The sequence below is a fragment of the Megascapheus bottae genome, chromosome 2, assembly GCF_031878675.1.
Source record: "Megascapheus bottae isolate mThoBot1 chromosome 2, mThoBot2.hap1, whole genome shotgun sequence".
Taxonomy (NCBI): Eukaryota; Metazoa; Chordata; class Mammalia; order Rodentia; family Geomyidae; genus Megascapheus; species Megascapheus bottae.
This window is the reverse complement of record NC_143510.1, coordinates 26,179,863-26,206,310: the sequence shown is the minus strand read 5'-3', so window position 1 is coordinate 26,206,310 and position 26,448 is coordinate 26,179,863. Positions and strand designations below refer to the sequence as shown.

Below are 26,448 nucleotides of genomic sequence, written 5' to 3'. Positions count from 1 at the left end.
GGTCTTTATAGCCCAATGTGCCTATTTTTGAAGAGCAAATGCAAAAGGCATTCCAAGGTAAACACCTGGATGCCTCACTTCTACTATCACCTGGGATTGCTAAGATTGTGTGTTTTGAAGTCTGGTCTGACAGACACTTAGGTGTATGAACAATTGAGCCACAGCCTCCCCCTACTCAAGAAAGATAAAACACCTTCTATTCACACGGTCATCTATTATACATGGTCTGGTATGGAATGATTGTAATGCTTTCTCGACTAATAAGGCACTCCACTTTTCCATGGTTCAAAGTTAAGCTTTTATTTGGTTTTTAAATTAAAAAAATAAATTTCATTATTAAATAGTGAGATGGGACTAACTAACAAGAACGACTGAATAGTAGCTTACTCAGGAATATACCGCCAGGGAGGATACAATTAAGTGGGGGAAGGAGTTGAGGGAAGAGGGAGGGTAGATCACCTAAACTAAAACTGTAATGTTGAAATGCTTGTGAAAAGTTCAACAGTGATGTGATCCAAAAGGAACCGAAATTACAAAGTTTCAAATGTTTACAATGAACGGGCGCAGTAAACCATGTATTCTACTGGCAATCACCAATGGATTCCTTCCTCCGGGGCAGTCAGTGTGGGAGAGATTATACCACAGTGCTGATGTCGTCAGGTTCATCTGCCTTCTTCTGCCTGCTGGGCAGGGATTTCAAGTATTCCAGGTGTCTCCGGGCGTCCTCCTGGTTTTGCCTCACATAATAGACCACATAGGAAATCACCATGGTGAACCAGCCAAACATGGTGACCAGCATGGCATAATCTGTAGTCTTTTTAGGGAGGTTACAAAGGTCAGCATCATTGGCAGCATTGAGGAAGGGTCTGCCTGCGTGCTCATCCAGCACGGACGTCTTGCAGATTACATTGTGGGCTGTCTCATGATTGGATGCCATGCTCCTCAGAACTTGCTGGAGAGTACAGTCGCAGTGCCAGGGGTTGTTGGCAATTCTGGCCCTGGCCTTCAGGTTATTGAAGGCATTTTTGTGCACACTTTGAATCCGGTTGTCAGACAAGTCCAGAGTCTGTAAGGTCTCGGCGACTCCTTTGAAGGCATGCTCATCGATGAACTCAATGCCATTTTTGGATAGGTTGAGAACCCTCAGCTGATGGAGGTCCTTAAAGATCTCGTTGGGAATGGAGGTGATCTGATTGGAGTCCAGATACAGTAAAACTGTCTCGGGGGGGAGATCTCTGGGTATTTCCTTGAGGTTTGCATTGCTACAGGTGACATTTAAGCCCCCAGAGGAAGAGCAAAGACAGCCCTTGGGACACATACTGGCAGAATGAAAGCACAGTATCATAAGAACAAAACTTTGTAGGAGGAGACACATGGAGAGGGAGCGGGTTAGCCACAGGTCTACCAGATTCATGCTGAAATGTCAGCATAATCGTATGTCCATTCCTCATTTACTCCGACAAGTGTGGCAATGGGTTCCGGCCCTGTCCACACCGCCGATTGCCTTCTTGTGGGGCTTTAAAAGGTGGCAGCTAACACATGTGCCGCTTCATGATTCTTGTCATTGCTTGGGAACCTACGGAAAGGGAAGCAGAGGCAATTAGCTCGCTTGCAAAAGGGAAACCCATTGCAATTAAACAGTCTCTCAGGTGTCTGTCTGGTGTGCTCCTTGGGAAGGAAGGTTCGTTATGCAGGTAATTTCCATCAGGGCCACTGGGAGTTGCCTGTGGAATGGGAATCTCCTGCTCAAATCCCAGGTGCCCGGGAGAGGGCTGTTAATAAAAGACAACATTTCCAAACTCTGTCACCTTGTTTTCAGCTGGCTAGAATTAGAGCCAACAGTCTTGATTTCTCTCAACTCTGCTGTTCGCCCTCCTAGACTCCTTCTAAATTCTACAACAATAAAATTTAATTATATCTTTCACCCTTCCTACAGTAGCAGATGCATTAATGCAATTTAGTCCAGCACTTGGGCTGCAACGAGAAATAATCCCAGTATTTCATGGCTAATGACTATAGACAGCGATGTCTGTCATGGCTGTTGAATAGATGCTCGCTTTAGAATACTGGCCCACTCGAAGAAGCATCTTTAATTTGAGTTAAGAAATGCACACAAGCTTTCCAGCCTTCACCACAAGATGTTTCTGGGGGACAGATAAACACGTACTTCCCGGATTGTTGCTTCCCTTGTGACTTCCTGAGATTGCATTACACCTGGGAAAATGCTTTTAACTGAGTTTTCAAAAGACCCTCTCTATTTTTGAAACAATGCATTCCCTGTACAGCACAACTTCAAGTGTGACACTCATCTGTAAGACTCTTTTTTTAATTACTGAGAGAAATACTAGTTTCTAAGAATTTCCCCAATGGACATCCCCCCTCCTTTTTAAGTACTATAAACATTGAAAAAAATCCATAGAAATGAACTACACTTAAGAATTAATTGATCTAAACAAGGTGATAAATGGTACACAGCAGCAAAGAGCAGTGATGTAAGTATAAATCTGCTCTCCCAGGGCCCTTTGATACGGATGTGCTGGTTCATGGAGGCATGCGTGATGCTGCTGAGATTAGGTGACTTGTCCCAGGTTAAACAGCTGGTAGGTATATAGACAGATCTCCGATGAAAATCTGTTTTCTTAATTCTCATAATTCTTCCACTAAAAATTTGCAGATTCTGGTATCTGAGCTGTAACCTAGATCCAATCCCCAAATCTGCTGAGGACTATATTAAGGAAATATTATATTACATATATGAATCTGTTAGTTATTATTTATTGTTTTTGTAAAGGTGATGCACAGTGGAATTATACATCAAATAAAGGGTACATTGCTCTTTTAAAAAATCTTAATTCTTCTACCCCCATTGCTCTCTTCTGATTCCATCTCCTCTATGAACATAGGATCCCATGAGCACAGCTTTGGGAAATCTCATATGCTGTTTTGTTGTTTAGGTTGTGGATCTTAATTCCTGATTCTCCTTTGCAGCCTGTAGAGGGATCCTGAGAAACAAGGCAAGCATTCACTCTTGCTATACAATGAGCATCCAACGACTTTCTGCATGAGCAACTCAAGACTTCATGCAAACATATCTTTTCTAAAGATCCCAGATGGATAAATACAGAGGGAAACAATCCAAATGTTACCGAACTCACAGAAGAGATGATTAATGTAAGCTGAAAACCTAATGAACTGGGTTGTTAATTATGGAAAAAATGAGATTAGCAGCAAGCAGGATGGTGAGGATGTGCTTTTGGAATAGTGTATCCCTTAAATGCCAGAAAATGCTAAAGATGGATCCCTAGGCTTGCTAAGTCATCTGTCATTTATTTGCAAGGAAGTGTCCCTTCCCTTCTTGTATTTTCCTTCAAAAGTGCATTGTATGGCACCTGAGTGGGGTCTCTCATAACTGTCTAGATGAGAGAGGCATAGAAGTTATTTTGAGAAAGAAGGGAGGGGCAGAAGTACAAAGCAGCAGCTAGTGGGAGGAGGACAGGAGAAAGGACATTACAGAGAGGATGCTAGAGGAAAAGTGGGAGTCTATGTCAGCCAAGAAATTTCCATTAACCAAGCATGTACAATCAGCTACCTACTAATCTACTAAAAGCTTGGGAACCGCACTGGAAGAGGCTTTACCTTTCTCCTGGGATTATTGTTAGTAGTCATTCTCTTTTTTATTTGTTTGTTTGTTGGTTGGTTGGTTGGCTGGTTGGTGGATTGTAGTGCTTGAACTCAGGCCCTGGGCGTTGTCCCTGACTTCTTCAGCTCAAGGCTACCACCTTACCCCTTGAGCCACAGCGCTTCTAGTTTTCTAGTGATTAATTGGAGATAAGAGTCTCTTGGTCTTTAGTGCTTGGTCTGGCTTTGAACAGAGATCCTCAGACTTCAGCCTCCTGAGTAGTTAGGATTATAGGCGTGAGACACCATGCCTGGCAGTTGTTTTCTTTTTTTATGTATGTGTAGAAGTGTTCAATAATTCATACTGTAAAAATGTGTGGGGACAGGGGATTGTTTCTGCCTCATATAGAAACCACAGTAAACAACAAAAGTAGTTTATATATCAGCTTTAATATTTGCTGTCAATATTCTTTGGGGATGTTATTCAAGTGATATTTATTTATTAATTTTTCTAAAACAGAAATATAACTGAAGTTGATATCTACTGATTTTTATGTGCCAAAGATCAGATGTATCGACTCCAGGAAGCCTATGGATGCCCCAGCTGAGCCACCACTCACTGGATGGAAACAAACGAGCCACATACTACAAATGAATTCTACGTTTCTTGGAACAAAAGGACTCCTTAGTGCTTTCCCTCATTTTTATCTCTGCTTTCAACTCAGGACCAAGGAAAGAAAGCTTCTAACCAGTCACATAGCATATTCTGCTTCTGGCTAACCTGACTTCAGTTTCCTGGACAGACAGCCCTCAATCAGAGGTCAATGAAGGCCCTTCTTTGATTTTCCACTGTATATATCCCTGTCTGCCTTTGAGTCTCTGCCAAGTGCCAGCGTGCACTGGTTGACTCTCTGGCTAGAGAAAACTCCCAATAGATAATCTTTGCACTTTTTTCCATTTGTGAAACTGTCATCTACTAAGTCTGAAGTTAATATTTGCAAGAGAATTGTTTTCAAAATTAGCTTTACGATTATAGGAATTACATATACTGAGTTACTTATATCATTAGATTTTTCAAAATAATAAATTAAGTATGGATTACATAAACTATCAATCTATATAGTCCTTGGCCAAGAAATATCAGGGAAATTGAATTAGAACTAAATAATCCAGGTGAATGAATTGAACAGGTGAATTTTTTTTCTTCCTTTGCTGCTTTGGTAAATGTTGGTTGATACAATTTCTTCATTAATCTTTACTATTGAATTTTATCACAAATTTAAGTTTGTACATTTCCACTCCTATCTAACTCTCATAAGAAGAGCCCATTAGAGCCTCATCTGGGGTGTATCTAAAACTAAGCTCATAATTTTCACCCTTTGATTCCATCCAGGGGTCTTCTTTCTCCTCCACCACACACCACCTGTTTTTCCTTGCTGATTTTTGAAATGGGTTCATTGTTACCTTCTACCACCTTTCATATTTTACACTCCCTGGGCCTCTTTCCTATTTCAAATCTCTATCTTGTTCTGAAAAAAATAACAAAAGCGTTTTCATCTTCAGGTTTCCTTTGCTTCCATTCTCTTAATGGCAAGTCATATCCAGGTCCTCCCTCTGACAGAAAAGACTCAATGCCCATGATTTTTTGTGACAAGCTCCTCTTCATACACTTCTTCCCAGGCACAGACTAATGTTGAAAAAGTTGATAATAAACACCACCACATCTTGCATGAATCTCCCACAAACCATCCCAACTGAACGGCTCTCAATGTAGAGTGGAGTTTCCTGGTTGAATTCAGTTTTATTGTAATGTGGCTCAAAAGTTACAATAGCTGTATAATTTAGTCCAGGAAGCTAACTGATAAAGATCCTTGCTTCTAAAAGGAATGCAATCTGAAGATTGATCCGAATTGCTAAGGCAGGGAGCTCCTGAAATCTCCAAACTCCCTGTTATACTCTAACGTCTGATGTTCTGTCATTTGCAACGTTAGAGACTTGTTTATCTTCCCCACTAACAGAACAAAAGATCCCAGAAGGAAGGATCTATGGTATTTCTTACCCATTTTTATATTTTCACATTTCCCATGGTAAAAGTTTAATAAATATTTATTGAAATGAAGTAGGAGCCATTCTCATTTTGTCATCAAATAGTCATACTTTCCTTGGCACTTATTATATTCCAGGCATTTGTTGTGATGAACTCATACAGCAGGATGTTAAAACCAAGGTTCTGACTTGGCCTGTTACTTAGTGAATGTCTGTAGAGTTCCTAGGTAACTGGTTAAGTATCCTATGATGCTTGGCTAACCTGTGTTCTTGGACGAGCATCTCCTTGTATAATCATGGATAAGAAGAGTCTGGAACTGTCGATCTTATCACTTCCCTTGGAACTGGACGTGAAATGAGTTATTTCAGACTAACAAGCCTTATCTGCCAGTGGAGGTGGAGCAAGTAGTTTTTCTAATGCTAGAGTGAGCACAGCCTCAGTGTGTAAATATGTGATGGATAGGGTCACCAGTGGGGAGGTGTTCCTCCAGGGGTAAGTGTTGGGTTCTAAAGGATGTTACATCTATAAAGAATGGTAAGGCATCAGGGCCTCAGTAACAAGAGCCTGAGGGTGAGGGCTTAGGTTGGAGAGGTGACCATCTTAAAGGCATGCACTGTCAAAGCCAGGGAGTTAGATAGAATACCTCTAGCAAGAAGAGTCTCAGGAGAAAAATACCAGGCCCGAGACCCTGAGTCTTTCCAACTCATAGTCATCTCAAAAGCAGCTGATATCCAATTATGCTGACCTAGCATGGAAGGGAAGGGAGGGACAGCGAGGAAAAACTGAGCAGCCTACCATTGCCCATTCTGGTTTTTTTTTTTTGAGCCTGAAACAAAGACCATGAAGAATAGTTGGATATTTTATATAACCTATTTCACAGTGTTTTGTACTAGACATCTAAGTAATGATATATGATTTTTTACCTTTGTTTGAATTAACTGTGCTTCTGGCTTGAAATAATGGGAGGGCAATGTCTCATCTTAGACTAAGCATAGAACTGCAAGGCTGATGACATGGGCTGAGAGGAAGACCAATAATGGCATAAAGACAGGGAAGAGTGGAGGGGGAAGTGAAGTTGTAGTTTTTTGTGGCTACACATAAACCATCACACAACTATCATAGAGAGAGAGACTGTGACCTCTGCACAGATGACGAAATCAAGGCTCAAGGTTATGTGACATGTCATGATAGCAGCTGCTCCATGTCAAAGCAAGAACTTAAGTTCTTTGGCCTCTGTGCAATATAGCACTGTCACATTTCTCTTTCCTCTGCAGCTCCACTAAGATAGGGAGCAAGAACCAGGACACATTCTACATTGAAGTAGTTGTTGCGTGTTGTAAAGAGAAATGGATGGCAAGGAAAAGGCTGCCATATGCTTCTAAGTCAAAAGCTCTAAAAGTAGGGTTGGAAGTGTGGCTCAGTTGGTAGAGTGCCATCCAGTGAAGGAAAGTGTCAGGAACTGAGTTCAGGTCCCAATCTCACAAAGGAAGAAAGAAAGAGAGAAAGAGAAAGAGAGAGAGAGGGGGGAAGGAAAATAGGAAGGAAGGTAGGAAAAAAGGAAGGGGAGAGAGAGGTGGGGAGAGAGACAGAGAGGAAGAAAGAAACAAGGTACTGGTAGTTTACATCTATAATACTAGCAACTCAGGAGACTGAGAGCTAAGGATTGTGGTTCAAAGTCAGCTTGGGTGAGAAAGTTTCTGAGACTCTATCTCCAGTTAACCATCCAAAAGCCAGAAGTAGTGTTGTAGCTCAAGGGGTAGAGAGCTAGCCTTGAGCATAAAAGGTCAGGGACAGGGCGCAGGCCCTGAGTTCAAGACCAAGGACCAGTGCAAAACAAGCCTCCAAATCTTGAAAAGTCCATTTCTGCCTTGTACATGTAACCTTCTTTAAATATGTGGTGTTTATGAATGTCATCTCATTTGATTATCTCTCAGTCATCCACAAAAGGATATCATTCCTCCTATTTTAGGACACTAGAGGAACTCCTGCAAAAGAACTCAAAAGCACAAGATTGATTAGCAAAGGCAGAATTTAAATCCTGGATGTTCCCCCACACAGTTTTAATTCAATATGTACTGGTTTATATATTTTTTACTGGTTGTTTTTGATAAGGACCATCTGTAAGTGTAAGCTGAATTTTAAATGTCAAACTAGTTCTCCATGGACCTCTTCCTATCAAATTTGGAAAAAAAAAACAGTAGGATACCTGCATCCTGTTAGGTTCTGTTTAAAGTCCACTCTGAAATGGACCTTTATATGTTTATCAAAAAGACAAGAAATCACTAGGTGCAGGAAACTCACACTTGTAATTCTACCTCAGGAGGCTGAGATCTGAGGGTTACAATTTGAAGCCAGTCCAGGCAGGAAAGTCTTGAGATCGCCTATCTCTAATTAACCAGTAAAAAGCCAGAAGTGAATCTGTGGCTCAAGTGGTGGAATGCCAGTCTTGGGTTACAAGACAACATGTTATTCCCTGAGTTAAAGTCCTGGAACCTGTGTGCGTGCACACACACACACACACACACACACACACACACACACACACACACACAATGAGGCAAGCAAGAAATCTATTTGAATCTACATCAGTCAGTTCAAGAGTGGTTTTTCCACTTTTGCAAATGATTTCTGAGAGTAAAGCCTTAAGATAAACAGAATAAAACAGGATCCTCTGTGCACATTGCCTATTTCCTGTGCAATCGAGTGCTCATATATATCCAGGGTAGATTTACAAATTCTTCCTACCCAGAAATTCACTGGAGAAACACAAATTTAAAACATTCTTTCAGAAAACAAAAAACAAAAGCACACACAACCAGTCATCAACCCTCTCCGGCTACCAAGCACAAGGTAACAATATCACCATGGCTTGGCTAATGTCCATGATTATTACACAATTTGCTGCAGGTTTATGAGGAGATGAAGTGGGAATCGGACCACTTTCATTTCTTTCTGCTTCTCTATTATTGTGTCCCAGCAAGTTCCCATGACATTTCCAACAGCGAGAGCATTGCAAACTTTAAAACTATAATCTACATAAATTCACCTCCCAAACACTCACAAGAGATCAAGATAACTTGAAAGCTGTTTATAGAAAGCCCAAACTTAGGCAGAATTCACTGCAGATATGTGTATGAAGAGTGGTTTTCAGTTACTATTCAAAAGAAATGAACCTGGTTAACCATGCATCATCCTTCTGACATTACATTCTATGACCATCATCATTGGCCAGGTGGATAAGGCACAAGACTGAGATGGAAAACCAGAGTCTAAGAAACTGGATTTATATGTGAGCATTCTAAGAATGAACTCCAAAATCAAGCACCAGTAGCTCATGTCTACAATCAGGAAGCTGAGAGCTAAGGATCATGGTTCAAATTCAGCCTGGGTACCAAAGTCTGTGAGACTGTTATCTCCAATAACCACCAGAAAATGGGAAATGGGGCTATGGCTGCAGTAGCAGAGCACTAGCCTTGAGCTGAGGAGCTCAGGGACAGCACCCAGGCCTATAGAGTTCAAACCCTGTGGCTGAAAAACATGGGAAGGGATAACAATGTTCAAGAAGTAATGTACCCACTACCTGGTGAATATATTGTGCTATGCACAATAAACTAAAATAAAATTTAAAAAGAAAAGAATAGAGCTCATTGTAATGCTTGTTCAACTTGCTTCAAAGTTTCAAAGTTTCTGCACAGGACTTAGGTGTAGAACAGCTTCTAAGTTTTCAAAAAATGAACTTATTCTCTCCCTGTGAAGGAATTCTAGTTGGAGTGTATACAAGCCTTTTGAAACCAATGTAAAACTTCTGCCTTTAGAATATGTGTGCTGTATAATACATAAAATTTATGGTTGTTTATTACATAAGCCTAGGGAGCTGATTAATCAATAGAATGAGAATAGAACTTGAAGTCATTTTTGTCTAACTCTCGTCTTCAGAAATGGAGAGCTTTAGCTGCAACTAAACTAAGTCAGTTTAGCTCCAAATTTCCTTTAAGCCAAAGGAAGACCATACAAAATACAAAATGGTTCTTTTCTGATACAATGAAAGATAATTCACTATTAGCAGAGATTGAAAAAGCCTTCAAGTTTCAGAATCTTTAAAAGACTCTGAAGCCAGATGCTAATGGCTTAGTGCCTATAATCCTAGATAGTCCAGAGACTCTATCTCAGGATTGTAGTTTGAAGCCAGCTTGAAAAAAAGTCTGTGAAACATTTATCTCCAATTAACCAGCAAAAAGCTAGAAGCAAAGGTGTGGCTCAATTGGCCACACCAACGCTGTGAAAGCAGGCAGCCGTGAGTTCGAGCTCTGATGCTGGCAAAAAAAAAATATTCCAGCAAAGGATCATTATAATCACTATACAATATAGTAGAGGAGAGTTTTCAAAAGATCATCAGTGCCCGGGCACTGGTGGCTCATGCCTATAATCCTAGCTACTCAGGAGGCTGAGATCTGAGGATTGTGGTTCAAAGCCAGCCTGGACGTGAAAGTATGATTCTTATCTGCAATTAATCACCAGAAAACCAGAAGTGGCGCTGTGGTTCAAGTGGTAGAGTGCTAGCCTTGAGCTGAAGAGCTCAGGGACAGCGCCCAGGCCAAGAATTCAAGCCCCACGATTGACAAAAAGGTATAGAAATATTCTTCTTTTGCTCAAGAATAAGATGAAATCATTAATCTGTTAAAAACAAAAGCTAGATGATCATCTAAAGATGATCTTAGAGATGTAGAGTAAAACCAGGCTGGGACAGAAAACGAGGGAGATCATCACAGTTAGCAGGTGACTTACAAACCTGGGAGCCACAGAGTTGTCTGTATTTACATTTAACTGAAAAATCACAGCTGTGTTGGATAACTGGTTCAGATAGGAGCTGCCTCCATGAAACATCCTTAAGAGTTAGGTCTCAGGGAGAATCTGTCAGAATGGGAGAAGTGTGGCTTAAAGGCCATCCTGGACAAACAATTTGAGAGAAGACCCCCTCATCTCAGCATTAGCTGGATCTGGTGTTATGCACCTGCCAGTCCAGTTATGCAAGAGATTAGGATGACTGCAGTGCCAGGCCACACAGGGCCAGTCAAGTTTGTAAGATCACTTCTGACCAGAGATAGCTGAGTGCAATGGTGCTTGTCTGTGATCCAAGCAACGGTGTGAAGTATAAATAGGATGCTGTTGGTCTAGGCAGGCCTAGGCTAAAGCAAGACAGCATCTCAAAAATAAACAAAGAAGGGTTATAGGCGCTGTTGAAGTACTAGAGTACTTCCCTAGCAAACTCAAAGACCTGAGTTCACATCCTAGTACTGCCATAAGATTTAAATTTAGTCAGTTTAAAAGAACATATATATATATATATATATGTGTGTGTATATGTATATGTTCGTGCGTTCTAACATTTGAAATCTGGACCTAGGCACTGTCTCTGAACCACTTTTACAGTTGCCATTTGGCTTAGGTAAGAATTTTGAGTGTCATTTTTCTTTAAAGTTCTAAATGACCATAACTTGTTAGAAACCCAGTGAATGAGATTATATATTTCATCCTTTTTCTGCATTATGTGTTGGACATTTAGATTGTTTCCTATCTTTTGCTATCATAAATAATAACAAACTGAGATGATATCATCCACGCTTTACATCATTGAAAGAACCAGTGAATGAAGACAATGACTTTAAATTGGAAGAAGTGGCTGTGTCCATTAGTCTGTACAGAATATGAGTCCACAGCTTCAAAGGTTAACACTATACACAGACATTCTGGCCTATGTGGGGAAATGGCAGCTCTCTCCTGATTTTAGCTATTGTGGACCTTAAACATACTGACTAACATCAGAGAGGAACCAGGGTCTAAATCTCTATTTCTTGTCTAACTCAACACAGTGGAACAAAAGTCAGGGTCCTAGTTACTTCCAAAATTTGTATTTAAAAACAGCCTATTTATTTGCAGCTCCAGTATCATTTTCTCTGCTTTTTTCTGTAAGAATAGTCACTATGGGGGAATGATTCCTTTCTGTGATTTCCATGAAAAACAACTGTGCAAAGGTATGTGTATTACAGCAAAAGAGAAAAAAGGTTTAGCATGGTGCAGTGGCTTATGTTACGATTCTAGCTACTTGGGAGACTAAAATATAAATCACCAAGGTTCCAGACAAGGCTCAGGCAAAAATAAATTGCAAGACCTCACATCAGAAGACAAAGCTGGATATGATGGCAAATGACTGTTTTCTTAGCTAGGAAATGTAAATAGGAGAATTATTGTCTAGGCTATTCCAAGTGAAAAGTCAGAACTTATCTCAAAAATGAGCAGATCAGGGATAGGAATGTGGCCTAGTGGCAGAGTACTTGCCCAGCATGCACAGAGTCTGGGGTTCTATTCCTTGGTACCACATACACAGAAAAAAACAGAAGTGCTACTGTGGCTCAAGTGGTAGAGTGCTAGCCTTTAGTGAGAAAGCCCAAGGATAGTGCCCAGGCCCTGAGTTCAAGCCCCAGGACTGGCAAAAGAAAGCAGATAAAAAGTGGCTAGAAACATAGTTCAATAGTTCAAGTGGTAAAATTCCTGCCTAGCAAGTCTAAATTTGCGTAACCTTGTTTTTGCTACTCAATCACTTACTAGTTATTAGTTACTGGTAGCACTTGGATATTTATCAGCTTTGTGAATGTTTCAAAAAGCATTTTATTAGCCTATTTTAGTGAGGATTTCGTTGTAACATTTCTATATACACACAATAATGTACCCCCATCAAATTCACCCCTCCCATCTCTTCTTTATCCCTTCTCCCCCAACTCTTAAAACACTTTCAGTAACTACCATCATTTTTCTTTCATATATGCTTATTAGAAAGCATTTTGTCTAATTCATCTTCTTCATTTGCCCTCATTCTTCCTACTGGTACTAAGGATTTAGTATTAGCATGCTACTTCAATATTTTCATATATAAAATTAGTATGATAATACTTGGTTCATATGGGTTTGGTAATTGTTTCAAAAAGTAACTTTCCTTATCTATTATCCTGTATTATTCATGCCCTTTTACAATCTGATGTTAAATCTCCTCCCTTTAAGAGTCCCTCTACCAGTCCTTAAATACAGTCGGTTCTGGTCTTGATTTGAGCATACCAAGTGCAGAAGTGACACTGTGCAGTTCAGATGCAAGATCTCTCCACAAGACTTTTGTGTTCCTGCTTTTGCTTTTAGAACCCTTCCCAGAGGCCATGTAGACATGCAGAGGCCTGGCTCGCCTGCTGAATGATGAAGAACCATACAAAGGAAACTCCAGCTGTTCCAGAGGGAGCATCCCAGTTTATACCTGACATTCTGAGAAAGCCCAGTCTGGGTGATCAAAGCCGATTATCTAGTCTGCAGCTGACTAGGTTGATGAGTGACACAGCCAAGAGAACCACTAAGATGCTTACAGATTCATAAGTAATAACAAGTGCTCCTAATCATACATCCATAATTATGTAGCTAAAGCTGATTAACACACATGCCTACTTTAACTATCAAATATGTTAATATATTTATTTCTTAGCACAAGGCCTGATTGATATTAGGTTGATCTTAGGCTAACAATGAATAGAAGAATATGCTTCTAAATAAAAGTAGGATATAGACACTATTCAAAAATTTTGTAGGGCCAGGAATGTGGCCTAGTGGTAGAGTGTTTGCCCAGCATGCACAAAAACCCTGGGGTCGATTCCTCAGTACCACATACCCAGAAAAGGCCAAAGTAGTCCTGTGGCTCAAGTGGTAGAGCACCAGCCTTGAGGAAGCCCAAGTTCAATTCTTAGGCCCTGAGATCAAGCCCCAGGACTGGCAAAAATTGTAGAAGGCCAATGCTAAAAGACATTAGTTCCATTGTGGTAAGAAGCCAAATTATTACTGACTATAAAGTCAATAATATCCCAATTTGTTGCAGCCCCCAAAATGTCATCCACAGCTAGAAGATACTTAAGCAAGTGTGGGGTCAAATCTGAGTACGAAATGTAAATATTGTGTACTCATGTATCCTGGTGCTCAGCACAGTATCTGATATTGATCAGGCTTCTGATAATAAAGCCCAATGGTTAAGGACAAGGACTCAAGACTCAAGACTGGTTGAGTTTAAACCGAAGTCCTTTAAGTAACCTTGCTTTGCTTTCCCCATTCATTAAATGAGCATGACTACAGTTCTTACTGTTTTTTTTTTGTGTGTTGTAAAGATAATGTGAGATCATTTAGATAAAGTACCTAGAACAGAACCTGGCACTTGTCACTACACAATAAATGTAAGCTATTTCTTCTTGTTGAGCAATTTTTGTTCCAAAATTACTCTTGGCACAGAGCTGGTATGGCATTTCTGAGCAGGTCTGTGTGCTTGTTGGTTTTCTGTAGCTCTCCGAAGCTATAAACACAAAGACTAATAAGACTACCAAGGAAACAAAGGTTGCTGAGATTCAGTGAAGAATTTAAATGCCTCAGCTCAGCAACCCTTGTAGTATAGAAGTGCAACAAATGACATTTTGCTAGTTCAAGGGTCATTATCAGCGTTGGAATCCAATTAAATAAATGAAACCCCAATCTCCATTGTCTAGTCTGAAAGAGTGGGACCCCAAGCAATTCTCCTTCCACCCCATTTTACCTCAGCCATTTGTACCCCAATAAGCCTTGTACAGAGCTGTGAACTTACACAAATTCTCACAAAAGTACCTGGGCTTTTTATAACTGAGACTGATGCCTTGTTCCTAATTTTGCTGAGAGATTAGTCAAGAAACCATTTGTCTCAGCTTATCTTTTTAGTCAGTGTTCTTCCTAATCAAAGTTTCAAAAATCTGATTAGAAATGATCTAACCGACAAGGAAAGGCCTGGAGTCAAATTCATATGTATAAAGTGAAAAGTCAGGCAATCAAGAGTGACCTGAGAATGTATGCAGCCCTTTAGACTCTCATAATTTGTCCTTTCCAGAAGCACCGGCCAGAAAATCAAGTAGCATTTTTACCCTCCAGTCTGTACGGATTCCCAATCTTCATGTATTATGCTTTTGATTTCAAATTTTAGATTTGTCTGTTCGGCATCCTAATGTGCTTTTTCATGTTTCATCTTCTCAATGAGCACATAAGGGAATCATATCAGATCAATGTTTTCCTCACTTATATCATCTTCTGATATGTAATTTAAAAAATATACTGAAGGCTTCGTAGAGAAGACAGAAACATAAAACTCACCAATATTTGTAGAACTAGGAAGTTTTAGGGGGAACTTGCCTGCGTACTGTCGATGGAAATTCAATTCTCACAGTAGTGCCACCAGCTAGGCTGTCTCCTGCTCACCTAATTATGCCAATGGATCAATGTCTTTGCCTCTCTCTGTTCTCCACCTGAGCCATTTACCTTCTCAGTTAGGCACAGGATTTTTTTTCAACCAAGGAAAAACTCTCTTCCCAAGAGAGAAATCCCAGTGATCAAAAAAAGGAAGTGAGAACTGAGATTATGGCCTGTCTTTTTCATTGTGTACAGTTTATCCAAGTTGCACAGGTGTTAAAAAATAATGAAAGAAAAGGAGCCCTGAGTTGGCTTGATTCTCCACTGGGAATTACCCGGAAAAATTAACAGCTATCTGGGGATTCAGCTTTTGTCAACAACAAAGCAAACCAAACTTTCCAAGCCCATTTAATTGTTTGGCATGAAACAATAAGACTTCCACTATCTCCTGGCTCAGACATAACCTATCAGTTTAATAAATCTGAATCAGTATTCTGCATCCTCACATGTACTGTATCACAATGAACCACCCAGCAGATGAGATATGTGAACAGGGTAAGAATCTTTCCAAGTAAACCTGAGAAAATCAAGCAAGGGGGGGAAGGGAGAGGGAGGAAGGGAGAGCATGACACTGTAAATCTCCATCTTGTATCTGCTAAATGCCTACATGACTTTTCAAGAGTATATTCTTGCCATGATGACAGTCAGTAACAGATATCTTTATCAATTATGTCTAAATAGTCCATTTTCATACATAGTTCACACAGTTCTGGGCATAGGTTTGTGAACATATTATTTTACCCAGGCATAGATCATGAGAACAGGAAAATGTACCTGCCATGGTCTCCCCAATTCCCTGATTGAGTAACACTTAAGCTAAGCAGGAGCACATCCCAACTGAGCAGCTCATTCTCTCTGTTTTTACTGCTGCCATTCCTCATGTCACAGATGGAAGAGCTAAGCCACCCTGTATGTTCAGGCCAATGGGCTATCTGAAAGTCACAGATGTGAGCCCCTCCAAGAGCCCAAAGCTGATGGCACACACAAGTTCAGGGCATGTTTTCTCAATGAAAACATGGCAGGGCATCCCAGGAACCTCACAGCCTGATCAGAGGGGGCTGGACTCCGACCTTTACCGGTGGTGACTGCTGGCCTCTCCTGTCTGCATAGAACTAGAAGAGGAGGGGCTGGAAGAGAGCCACAAATGGTTGAGCTGTTCCTTGCACAATTAGGTTCCAAAGAAAAACAGAGAGCCTCCCACTGCAGAAATGGAAGAGGCAGCATCCAATAAATGAAAGCTGACATCTGGTCAGTTTAGAAGGATGAATCTCTACTGCTCTCCAAGAGCCGTCCAGATATGGCTGTAGTTGGTGAGAGGCCTGGTTAAAGGACATGGTGGTTCCACATGTTAGGGCTGGTCCTGGGTTCCCAATTAACTGTCATCAAAACCATGGCACTGATCTGCCCACCAGGCCCAGAAACACATAGTCAATGATGAGTGAGGTAAAAATATTTACAGGGAGTGAGAACCAGGAAGAGACTGAATCTATACTAAGGAGATTCTGCACTTGAAATGGGTCTGCAATTCCTTCTCTATCTCAGGTTTGGAAGAAAAGACATCATTACCAATCCTTAGGGAAATGAAGCATCTGAGCATTGGCAAGGCCCTAGTGCTCAGCTACTGGAGTCAGGCGAGAACCTCAGGTCTATAGGCACTGAGTTTACTCCAGCTACAGAAACAGCTGACACTCACCCTGGTCATGTGGGTCTTCGTCATGGGAAGAGCGGATTCAATGCTTTTCAAGCAGTAGATTCTTAGATATAGATCCTGGCAGATCTGTTTCTAACAACCAACAATACTGTAGAGACTGTGATTGCTAATTTATAATCAGGACTAGGAGAGGAATGGCAGAAAATATATTTCCAGGTATCTATGAGGGGAGATGGGAAGGCAGTCATTAATTATTCTCTTCTGGTGTTGGCAAATATTCTGGCATCTAGCTGAAAATTTCCCTGGCACAAAGAACAAGCATTATTCTTTCTGTTGTTTTTTTTACTAAACTGTATGCTTGGGCTGGGTGTAGTGGATTATGCTTAAAACACCAGCTGCTTGGGCTGGGAGTTTGGCCTAGTGGTAGAGTGCTTGCCTAGTATGCACTAAGACCTGGGTTCAATTCCTTGGTACCACAAAGAAAAAAGCCGGAACTGGTGCTGAGGCTCAAGTGGTAGAGCTCTAGCCTTGAGAAAGTCCAAGGACAGTGCTCAGGACCTGAGCTCAAGCCCAAGACTAACAATAAAATACCAGGTGCCTTTGGAGTCAAAGATCATGAGTATTGTACTTTAAGATCAGCCAGGGCAACAAAGGTAGCAAGAAATCTATCTCAACTAACAAGCAGGAAAAGACAATCCATGTCTGTGATCCCAGATATGTGAGTAGCATGGATAAGTCCAAACTGGTAGTCCAAGGTTGAATCTAGACCCCATCCAAAACATAACTGAAACAAAAGAAAGTTAAGGATGTGTCTCATGTGATAGCATGTCCACCTATCAAGCACAAGGCCCTGAGTTCAGTAACACTTGTACAATAAAGCAGATGTCTGTTGTCTTCTACAGAGTAGCATTCCTCTCTGCTTACCACAGTGGCTAGAATGAATTGTGGGTGTAAACATTCATTCCTTTATGAGTCATAAAGCTTTATTAACCATGACATTGCCATATTGTGATCCTTGGTAATCCAGGAATACCTCAGTCTCTTTGGAAATGATGAGTTGGGGGCTTCTGTGAGACACTAGAACATCTTAAGGGGGGAAGAATCTGACAAGGGACTTTCAGAAGGCCATTGGAAGAATGTCTTAGTCTTCCCAGTGGCCACCATGGTGGAATGAAATGAAGCTGTGGGAGGAGGTAGAATTAGCCAAGGCTAATTCCTGACTATTTAAGCTGTGGATTATCTCCATGCCTGCTTGTCTTCCCTTCCCATCTGTTTCCTTCGTCCTGGGTCATTTTCCCTGCTCATTATCACCAGCACCAGAGGGAAGGCAGAGGAAATGAAGGGAGATGAAATTCAAATGAATCAATCCTGCCACTTGTTAGCAGCTCAGCTCCCAAGGATTCCAGGGGGAGGAGACTGCAGCTCTTCTGGGGGTTTCAGTGCTCTGTGCTATTCTTGTCCTCTGTGCTGCCAGGCAATGTGGAGTGGGTTGCATGGGAATGAATCTGGAGGATGAAAGAAGGAAGGCAGGCGCTCTCTCCAGCAGTAGCTTCTTCCAAGAAAAGCCAAAAGAATGATAGGCTTGGCGGCAGCATGCCACACGGAGTAGCACAAATTTGATTAAACAAACTCACGTTTGGAAGCACACTGTCCCATTAGAACTAGAGGAACAGGAATGTGAAGCTGTATTTAGAGCCATTGCAATGCAGAGAATGCACTGATTGTCATAGCAGCAAAAAGAAAAGGTTTCCTTAAAAGAGCTCATGCCTGTCAGCCTAGTTACTGGGGAGGCTGAGATCTGTGGATCACGGTTCAAAGCCAGCCCAGGCAGGAAAGTTTGTGAAACTCTTATCTCCAATTAACCCCACCCTCTCCCCCAAAGGTGAAAGTGACACTGTGGCTCAAAGTGGTAGAGAGCTAGCCTTGAACAGAAAAAGGTCAGAGACAGCACACAGACCCTGACTTCAAGTTCCACGGCTGATAAGAAAAAATTAAAAAAATGAAATAAACACTAAATGGTAATGAGGAGGAAGAAAAATACATAAAAGACCCTTAAAACCATATAAATGGGATGGCAGAAATGGGGAGGCAGAACCTAAGGGCAGAGAGAATTCCCTTCTTTAAACTCACAGAATAGGAAGGAAGTAGACTCTTGTATTCAATTTCCCAACTTTCTCTGTGGTGGGTCACCTGAGACAACACTGATGTCCTGTCCAGGGAAGGGCCTGTCTTGGCCACTGAAGAGACTGTTGGTATGGACCCTTTAGGGGATTCTCTCTGGCAGAGAGTTACTTTGCCTTTAGGGACAGCATAACCCACATGATTGGTCATTAGCAAGGGAGGAAAAAGTTTGACCATTTTACCCAGTTTGGGACAAGCCCTGAAGGGTTATTTCTAGAACCTGAGCTGCCTGTGGGTTTGGCCTATATCATACCTTACCTTACAAATCTCCAATCCTTACCCAAATGTGAACCTCCAGGGTGTTCCTGGATAAATCTTTAAGTCTTATGCCATAGTTTGTCCGTGATGTAAAAGTTACTGTTTTTTTTTTGAATGGAACATTTGTCTTTCCATCTGATGGTAGTCACAGAAGAGAGGTATGGGACAGAAGGAAAAGTAACTGTACCATAGGAGGAGAGGGTATGCAATATATCAATACAAGTTGCCGCAATGAAGGATGCAGGAGAAAATTGAAGCTACACATGACTCAGATGTGAATTGAGTAGGAATATTGGCTTCATCTGTGAAAAGAAACAGTCCTGAGGTTGTCATAGCACCCATGGAAGGTCCCAAGCATTGGGAATAGAACAACAAGAAGAAGATGGACTTGCAGTTTCTCTGGACAAGGTAAGAGACGTAATCTGAGAATAGAACCTTCCATTGTGATCGAGTCTTTTCACAAGCAAGTAGTCATTTTCAGCTCTGCCTAGGAACACAGTGTATCCTATTTGGGGACACTGTCATTGTACAATCTTAGATAGAGCTGAGAGACCAGATTCAGTTATCCACAGAATACATTACAAACTCTATAACCCAAACACTAAAATAGTCTTAGACACAACATTTAAACTCTAGATCTGGAGGGAATAAAGGAGGAAACTACTCAGAGAACAAAGATTCATCAAACAGGAATATTTCTAAATGATAGGAAATTTCCATCAATTAAAGAGCCAAAGTAAACTGTACTATGGTTATAAGACGGAAGAACAGAAAGTGGTTTGGGAATATACACATATTCCAGTCATTTGAGGGAATGGGTATGCTTGGTTAGGCTAGATACTTTGTCCTTATAAATTGATCTGTTGAACTAAAACCCCTTTATATAGCTACTTAAAGACAATAACAATCTAGATAAACGAATATTTGTATGTCTATGTGTATGTATATATAATTTAAATTTCTTCCCTCCTGCATCACTGAAACTGCTCATATTCTTGCAAACAGGATTCTGAAAGCACCTGCCATCTGAACAATGTCTTGAGGTTTTCATGCTCCCTTAATGGAGGTCAGCGTAACATTACAGTGCTGCTGTTTCTGGGAGGTAGTATACTCCTTTTGACCTTAGAGCTGGCCATGCAATCACTCTGGCTAAATGAATTCCAAGAAGAACATATGGGAGTTACTTTCCTGCCCCTACACTTCTGCCTTCTGGGCAACATACCTCAGTCTTCCTAGGTCTGTGATGGATATATTATGTGAATGAGAAATAAACCTTGCTCCTTTTAAACCCCAGGGAATTAGGCTTCAGTCAGTACGACCAAACTAGGGGGCCCATACTCATTATTACTTTCAAACCTTCATCTTCTGCTAAAGAAACAAGGTTCCAGGAACTCTAAGGCCTTGTCCTTGGCCACATATTAACAAAATGGGCAGCACTTTGATATACAAAGAACACGCAGCAGGTTTATGATGAACTTGTTGAAGTTGTTCACAGATCCAGTGCTATGGTCTGATACTTTTCCCCTCAAAAATGCATACTAAAATCTGTCTTTGTAATAGTATAAAGTAATGGACTTTCAGCCATGGTTAGGCCACAAGAGCTATACAGGTATCTGGTGTTAAGTCATGATAAAAACACTGCTTTCCTTTCCACCATCTTATGGTACTACAAGGAGGCTGTCTTAAGATGCCAACACCTTGATCTCAGACTTCTCAACATCCAGGATTGTGAGAAATTCATTTCTGTTCATAACCTGGGTATTCTTTATAGCATAAAACAGACTCTTGCCTACTAAGATTCTGTCAGTAAGAATGGGAATGTAATGTACCAGTACATTGTTGTCAACAAGAGACAGAAAACAGTCTCATACAGATGTTAACGCATCTACACTCAAGGTCAGAAGTGGTTGAGATTTCTCAGCTTGATTCCTCACACTGCTTGACACTTTGATACTTTCAATGCTGTATAGATGGAGGCTGACTTGATCTCATGAGAACCAACAAGACAGAGCAGTTCCATAAAATGCGCCTAACCTTTTTTTATATAGAAGGGGGAAGGGAATGAAGCTTCCAAGAAATTCAGCCAGCTATAATCCTCGGTGAATAACTTGAGCAAATCAACTAAATTGGATGATTCACTGGCAGAAATGGACAAGCCCACAGTAGACAATTCAGCCTAAAGGATCCCAGAGAAAATATTGAAAGGAACAGGCCCTGTGGAATAAGAATCAGTCTATGTCAGACATCAATATCAAGATTAGTCTGTCCAAGTGCTATAAACTACGAAAAGAAGTTGGATTCTTTGAAATTCTGTTGCACTTATCTTAGGACAAGTGAGAACCCCAGATCTGCAGGGAGTATTCCAGAAAGTTAGCAAAGCTACCATCTCAGGCCAGAATAATTGATGGCTGATGAGGTGTACAGGATGATGGAAGAAGTCCTGCTTTGAATAGGCAGTAATTCAGAAATAGGGTCTGGGAGTAGTTTCACGGTTTTAATGTCTTGTTTATGCCTTAGGCATTATGAATCCTCCTAGCCACCACAATTCCCACATGAGAGCAGAGTCTGAAAAATGACTGTATCTATTCATGATGCATTTAAGATCTCCTGTTGGGGTCTAGCCATGCTTCTTTGACACCCTTCTTCATTTTCCAAGACCTTTCTGAGTGCATACTTGGCTTGAGCTGGTGGCCTGGAGGAGGCAATATTGTGAGGTACAACAGCTGCTTCCACAGTTTACCCAACAGGTCAGATAATTGTGGTGTTAGAGCCCATCCTCAGTAAGCCAGTGCTTATTGTGTCCCATAACTCATTTTCTTTTCCTGGCTGGCATGTGGAATCCCCTGGTAACTTCTCAATTTTCCTTTCCCTGCTCTCCCCTTTCCTTACCTCCTCCCATTCCCAAATGGCACCCTGAAAATTAGGGCCTGTCCTGAAACTAAGCATGGCTAGTATAAGCAGGCTCTCCAAGTTGCATACTGGTAAGTATTGACAAAAATAAGTGGTATCTCCAAGATGGATTACACTTGCAATCTGTCACTTGGGAGGAAGATATAGGGAAGTTATATACCACTGTTGAATACAGAGGCCTGTCTCAAGAGGAACTAACAACAAGAAAAGAGAAGAGAAGAGATACGATCTCAAAATTGGGCTTCCCAGGTCCAATGAAAATAGATGGAGTTGTCTGGCATGTCTTTCCCTACAGCTACAGAATGCCTGAAATTAGGAAATCTCAGTCCTTACATTATTTTGGGTGAACATAATGGAAAAGTGAAATAGAAAATAGAGAGCTAATGGTTGTAGAAGGAAAACAGTAATCTGATATGGATTGTGCTATGGCTGAATGCCACGGATGTGATACGGTAGAGAGAAAAAAAACTGTCCCAACTGGATTAATGGTACCCTTGAGTAAGAACCATGAAGAACGAAACTACAGGGAAGTCTGGTCATGGTGAACAGTAGCCACCTCCAAATGGAGCATTTCCTTTTGTTGAGGCTGGAGGCTGCCTTTCCAGTGGCATTAGGTCAGGAAATGTATTTTCCTGTATCAAACCACAGGATTTCCGGGGGGCAGAAGGGCAGGGAGAGGGAATGAACAGCTCTTCCTACTTGGAGCCAAAGCAAAAGGAAATGTAGTTTCCCAGTAAGCCAAGGGACTTGACCTATGGCCTGGGAGTGGGATGGAGAAGAGGAAATAAAGAAGAAAGAAGTGAACTAAGAGTTTCTAGGGCATTTGGGAGGAGTAATGGGGTAAATACCTGTGTGCAAAGGAGTCTAAATCTTATGCAAAATGTTATCAAAGCAGAAAGAATGTAGAATAAGATTTGGACAAGAGGAAGAGCTAGCTACCAGTCTATTGACAGCATCTGTCTGAGAAGGTGTTGAGGTTGACTACCTTGCCTATAGAGTAAAATTGAAGCGATGCAATAAGCTTGACTTATGTCAGAAATATTTGTATTTATACCAAGCCCATTCATTATTGGTTGCTTCTCTCAATCCAAAACTAATCTCCAAAGAAACAACCATCCCATTAAAAGATGGGCCAAAGACTTAAAGAGAGTCTTCTCTGAAGAAGAAACAAAAATGGCCTATAGACACATGAAGAAATGTTCCACATCTCTGGTCATAAAAGAAATTCAAATCAAAACAACTCTAAGATTCCACCTCACTCCAGTTAGAATGGCCAGGATCAAGAAAACTAATAACAACAGATGCTGGAGGGGATGTGACCAGGAGGGATCACTACTACACTGTTGGTGGGAGTGCAAACTCCTTTAACCACTATGGAAAGTAGTATGGCAGTTCCTCAAAAGACTAAACATAGAACTCTTCTATGACCCAGCAATTCCACTACATGGCATTTACCCAATTGTCCAGAAACAAGGACATACTAAATCCACCAGCACAACAATGTTCATTGCAGCACTATTTACCATAGCAAAGATATGGAACCAACCCAGATGTCCGTCAGTTGATGAGTGGATCAATAAGATGTGGTATTTGTACACAATGGAATTCTATGCTGCTGTCAGAAAGAATGACATCACCCCATTTGTTAGGAAATGGAAAGACCTAGAAAAAATCATTAAGTGAAGTAAGCCAGACTCAAAGGAACATAGGCCCAAGAGTCTCCCTCATTTGTCATAATCAGTAGAAACCTTGGGCTCTCCTAGCAGATATTTACAATAGAACAAAATCTAGAGACATAAGGCCAAATAGTATGACACTAAATGTAAGGATCTCCAGGATAAAGAAACAAAAGCCATATAATGAGTGATTGTTGTCTTTAATGTACTATGTTATCTTATCTCTTTTGCTATCCCTTGGTTATATCATATTGTTATAATATTTCACCTTGTTATCTGATATATTTTATATGTGCTTAATTGGTTATTTGAAATTGGATAGGGAAGAGGGGAAATCAAAAAGAGCGGGGGGAGGGGGAGGGAAATGGGGACCATGTCATGAGAAAGGGTATCAACATGAGAAGAGGTAGGAATGATTATTAAGTAATGCACCTTCTATCTGGTGAATATAATGTAACCCTTCTATTAATTACAATAAAAAATAAATTTAAAAAATTGTATCACCATGACTTTGTATTCTGGTTCTTGGAAAAAATAGCAATAAATACATTATCAAAGGAGAAAAAAAATGATGATTCTCTGTAATGTCTGGAAATCTGTGATTTAGGATAAACCAAAATAATCCCTTTTCTGAGCTAGATCACTTTTGTTTTTAAATCAGAAAAGGTTAAATCAACAAAAGTTGTTGCAAACCAGAGGGAAAATCCAGCTCTATGCAGTAGCACACGGCTTTCCCATGTTCCTTAGGCTTTTTGAATTCTGGAAGAAGGAAATGGATGGCAGTCATTCAGTCATATTCCTGCTACGGTGACATGGGTGACAGAGTAGCTTTAGGCAGGGCGAGGGGTCATTTGTGGGACACCCTTTTAGGACATGGTGAGCTGTAAATTCATGTTTTCCAGGTCCATGAGAATTTAACCATCTCTGTGGGCCTCAAGTGGGAGAAAGTCTAGCAAATATTCTTTTACTTCATTTCTGAAGCAAGGGCTCAAGTGAGCTCCTCAATTGATGGGGACAGGCAGTTCAAAATGGAACTTGGAAGGCTTTCCAGTCCTGCTCACCTTGATGACTTGTCTCTGATGGAGCTAAAATGAGACGCTGCCTTCTGACCTCAGGACTAGTCTGCCATAGATCTGGGCTATTTCTATATGATGACAATCTTTCATCTCCCTCCTGTTTCACATTTCCATTGTGAAGCACAGACATGCCCAGTAAACACTTCCATTCAAGTTGCATCTTCATGAAAACTGGACTCCCATCTTCCAAATCATACTGTTAGGCTCATGATCATGGACGCATAAACAAAACAAACTAACAACTGAGATACAGTTGCCATATCCTATCTTGTCAACTGCCACCATTGCTTCATGAAAGCAGTGACATGTTGTCCTATACAGAAGAGAAGGGGCAAATTTTAGAAGAGCAGTTAGGTTCCCCCCCCAACCCATTAAAACACTAACCATCTTATATCATCTTATTTCAGAAATATAAAAGCTTGGAGCCATGAGTGTGACCTAGTGGTGGAGTGCTTGCTCAGCATGCATGAAGTCCTGGGTTTGATTCCTCGGTACCCATACATAGATAAAGCTGGAAGCGATGCTGTGGCTCCAGTGGTCAAGTGCTAGCCTTGAGAAAGTTCAAGAAGTGCCCTAGCTCTGAGTTCAAGCCACAGGACTGGCAACAACAAACATGTGTGTGTGTGTGTGTGTGTGTGTGTGTGTGTGTGTGTGTATCTCCATATATGTATATATACTTCTAATTAGGTTCTCTTAACTGTGATTTGTATGCAGTCATTGATTCAAATTTGTCATTTGTATTTGTAGATATGTATATATTCAACAATACAAGAAAAGAACCAATTATTCTGATCAACTTCTTTTTTAAATCAAGACCAACGGTCTCACACAGTTTTTGCAAAAATGGAAATAACAGTTGCTGAGCTTCTTCACACACCTTAGACTATTCTGGGAGAATTGGAGAAGTTGAAAATCATTTTTATGCATCAGTCACTGTGTCTACCATTTCTCTGGAGCACCCCAGAAACAGTGGTTAGTTGGCAGACAGTGTCTAGATGAAGGTAGCAAGTGCTACCAGAAATCAATACGTACCTGGAATTTCTGCTGAGACTTGGGGTTTATGGCAGAGGTCTGACTCACCCTGTCAACTGCATTAATATAGTGACAGCATCTTAAGACCCTGCCATGCAGGCATGACTTTAAGAATTATGTACATGCTCTTCCTGAGTGTAACCCATGTGTGTTAGGGGAATGACTGAAGTTTCCAGCTATGGTGACTTCCCATCTGTACAAGTTATCTACTTACATGCCTGACAAGTGAGATGGGAGATATCACATAGAGAAAGTTCTGCTAAAGTACCCAAAAAGCCAGCTGAGGTCAAAGGCCGGACAGTGTTGGAAGAATCATTTCCTGTTTCTCTGTCTGTGTTGCCTCGGGGAGAGTCATTCCCAATCAGATCATCGACATCAACACAACAGCAAAATGTAGACCTATGTAAAACCTAATTATAATCATATTTAAGCATAGGCTACTTGCGGAATATTCAAGGGAGAATGTTGGACAGACCAGAGGCAAGATAGTGACTCTCCACTGAGAAAGACATGAGCAGATAAACAAGAGGCAAGCCTGGGTTCATTTCAAGAAATGCTCAGTTTGACTATACATGAAACTTCTGGGTTGTAATGCCTAGTGTGTGTGTGTGTGTGTGTGTGTGTGTGTGTGTGTGTGTGTGTGTGTATCCAAGTACTCATCTAAAATATGTATTGAAGTTGAAAAAAGAATATATGAGATTCCCAAGA

General features: G+C 40.9%; 1 protein-coding gene across 3 annotated transcripts in view; it reads right to left on the bottom strand.

Moving 5' to 3' along the window:
• Positions 1-284: 284 nt before the first annotated feature.
• Lrrc3b (leucine rich repeat containing 3B) overlaps positions 285-26,448 on the bottom strand; it is a 77,204-nt gene continuing 51,040 nt past the window's right edge. For all 3 annotated transcript variants that reach the window (XM_090355243.1, XM_090355248.1, XM_090355254.1), the window contains exon 3: positions 285-1,576. In XM_090355243.1, coding sequence (XP_090211369.1) covers positions 635-1,414 — 780 coding nt within the window. In that variant the 5' untranslated portion in view covers positions 1,415-1,576 and the 3' untranslated portion in view covers positions 285-634. The remainder of the gene's footprint in view (positions 1,577-26,448) is intronic.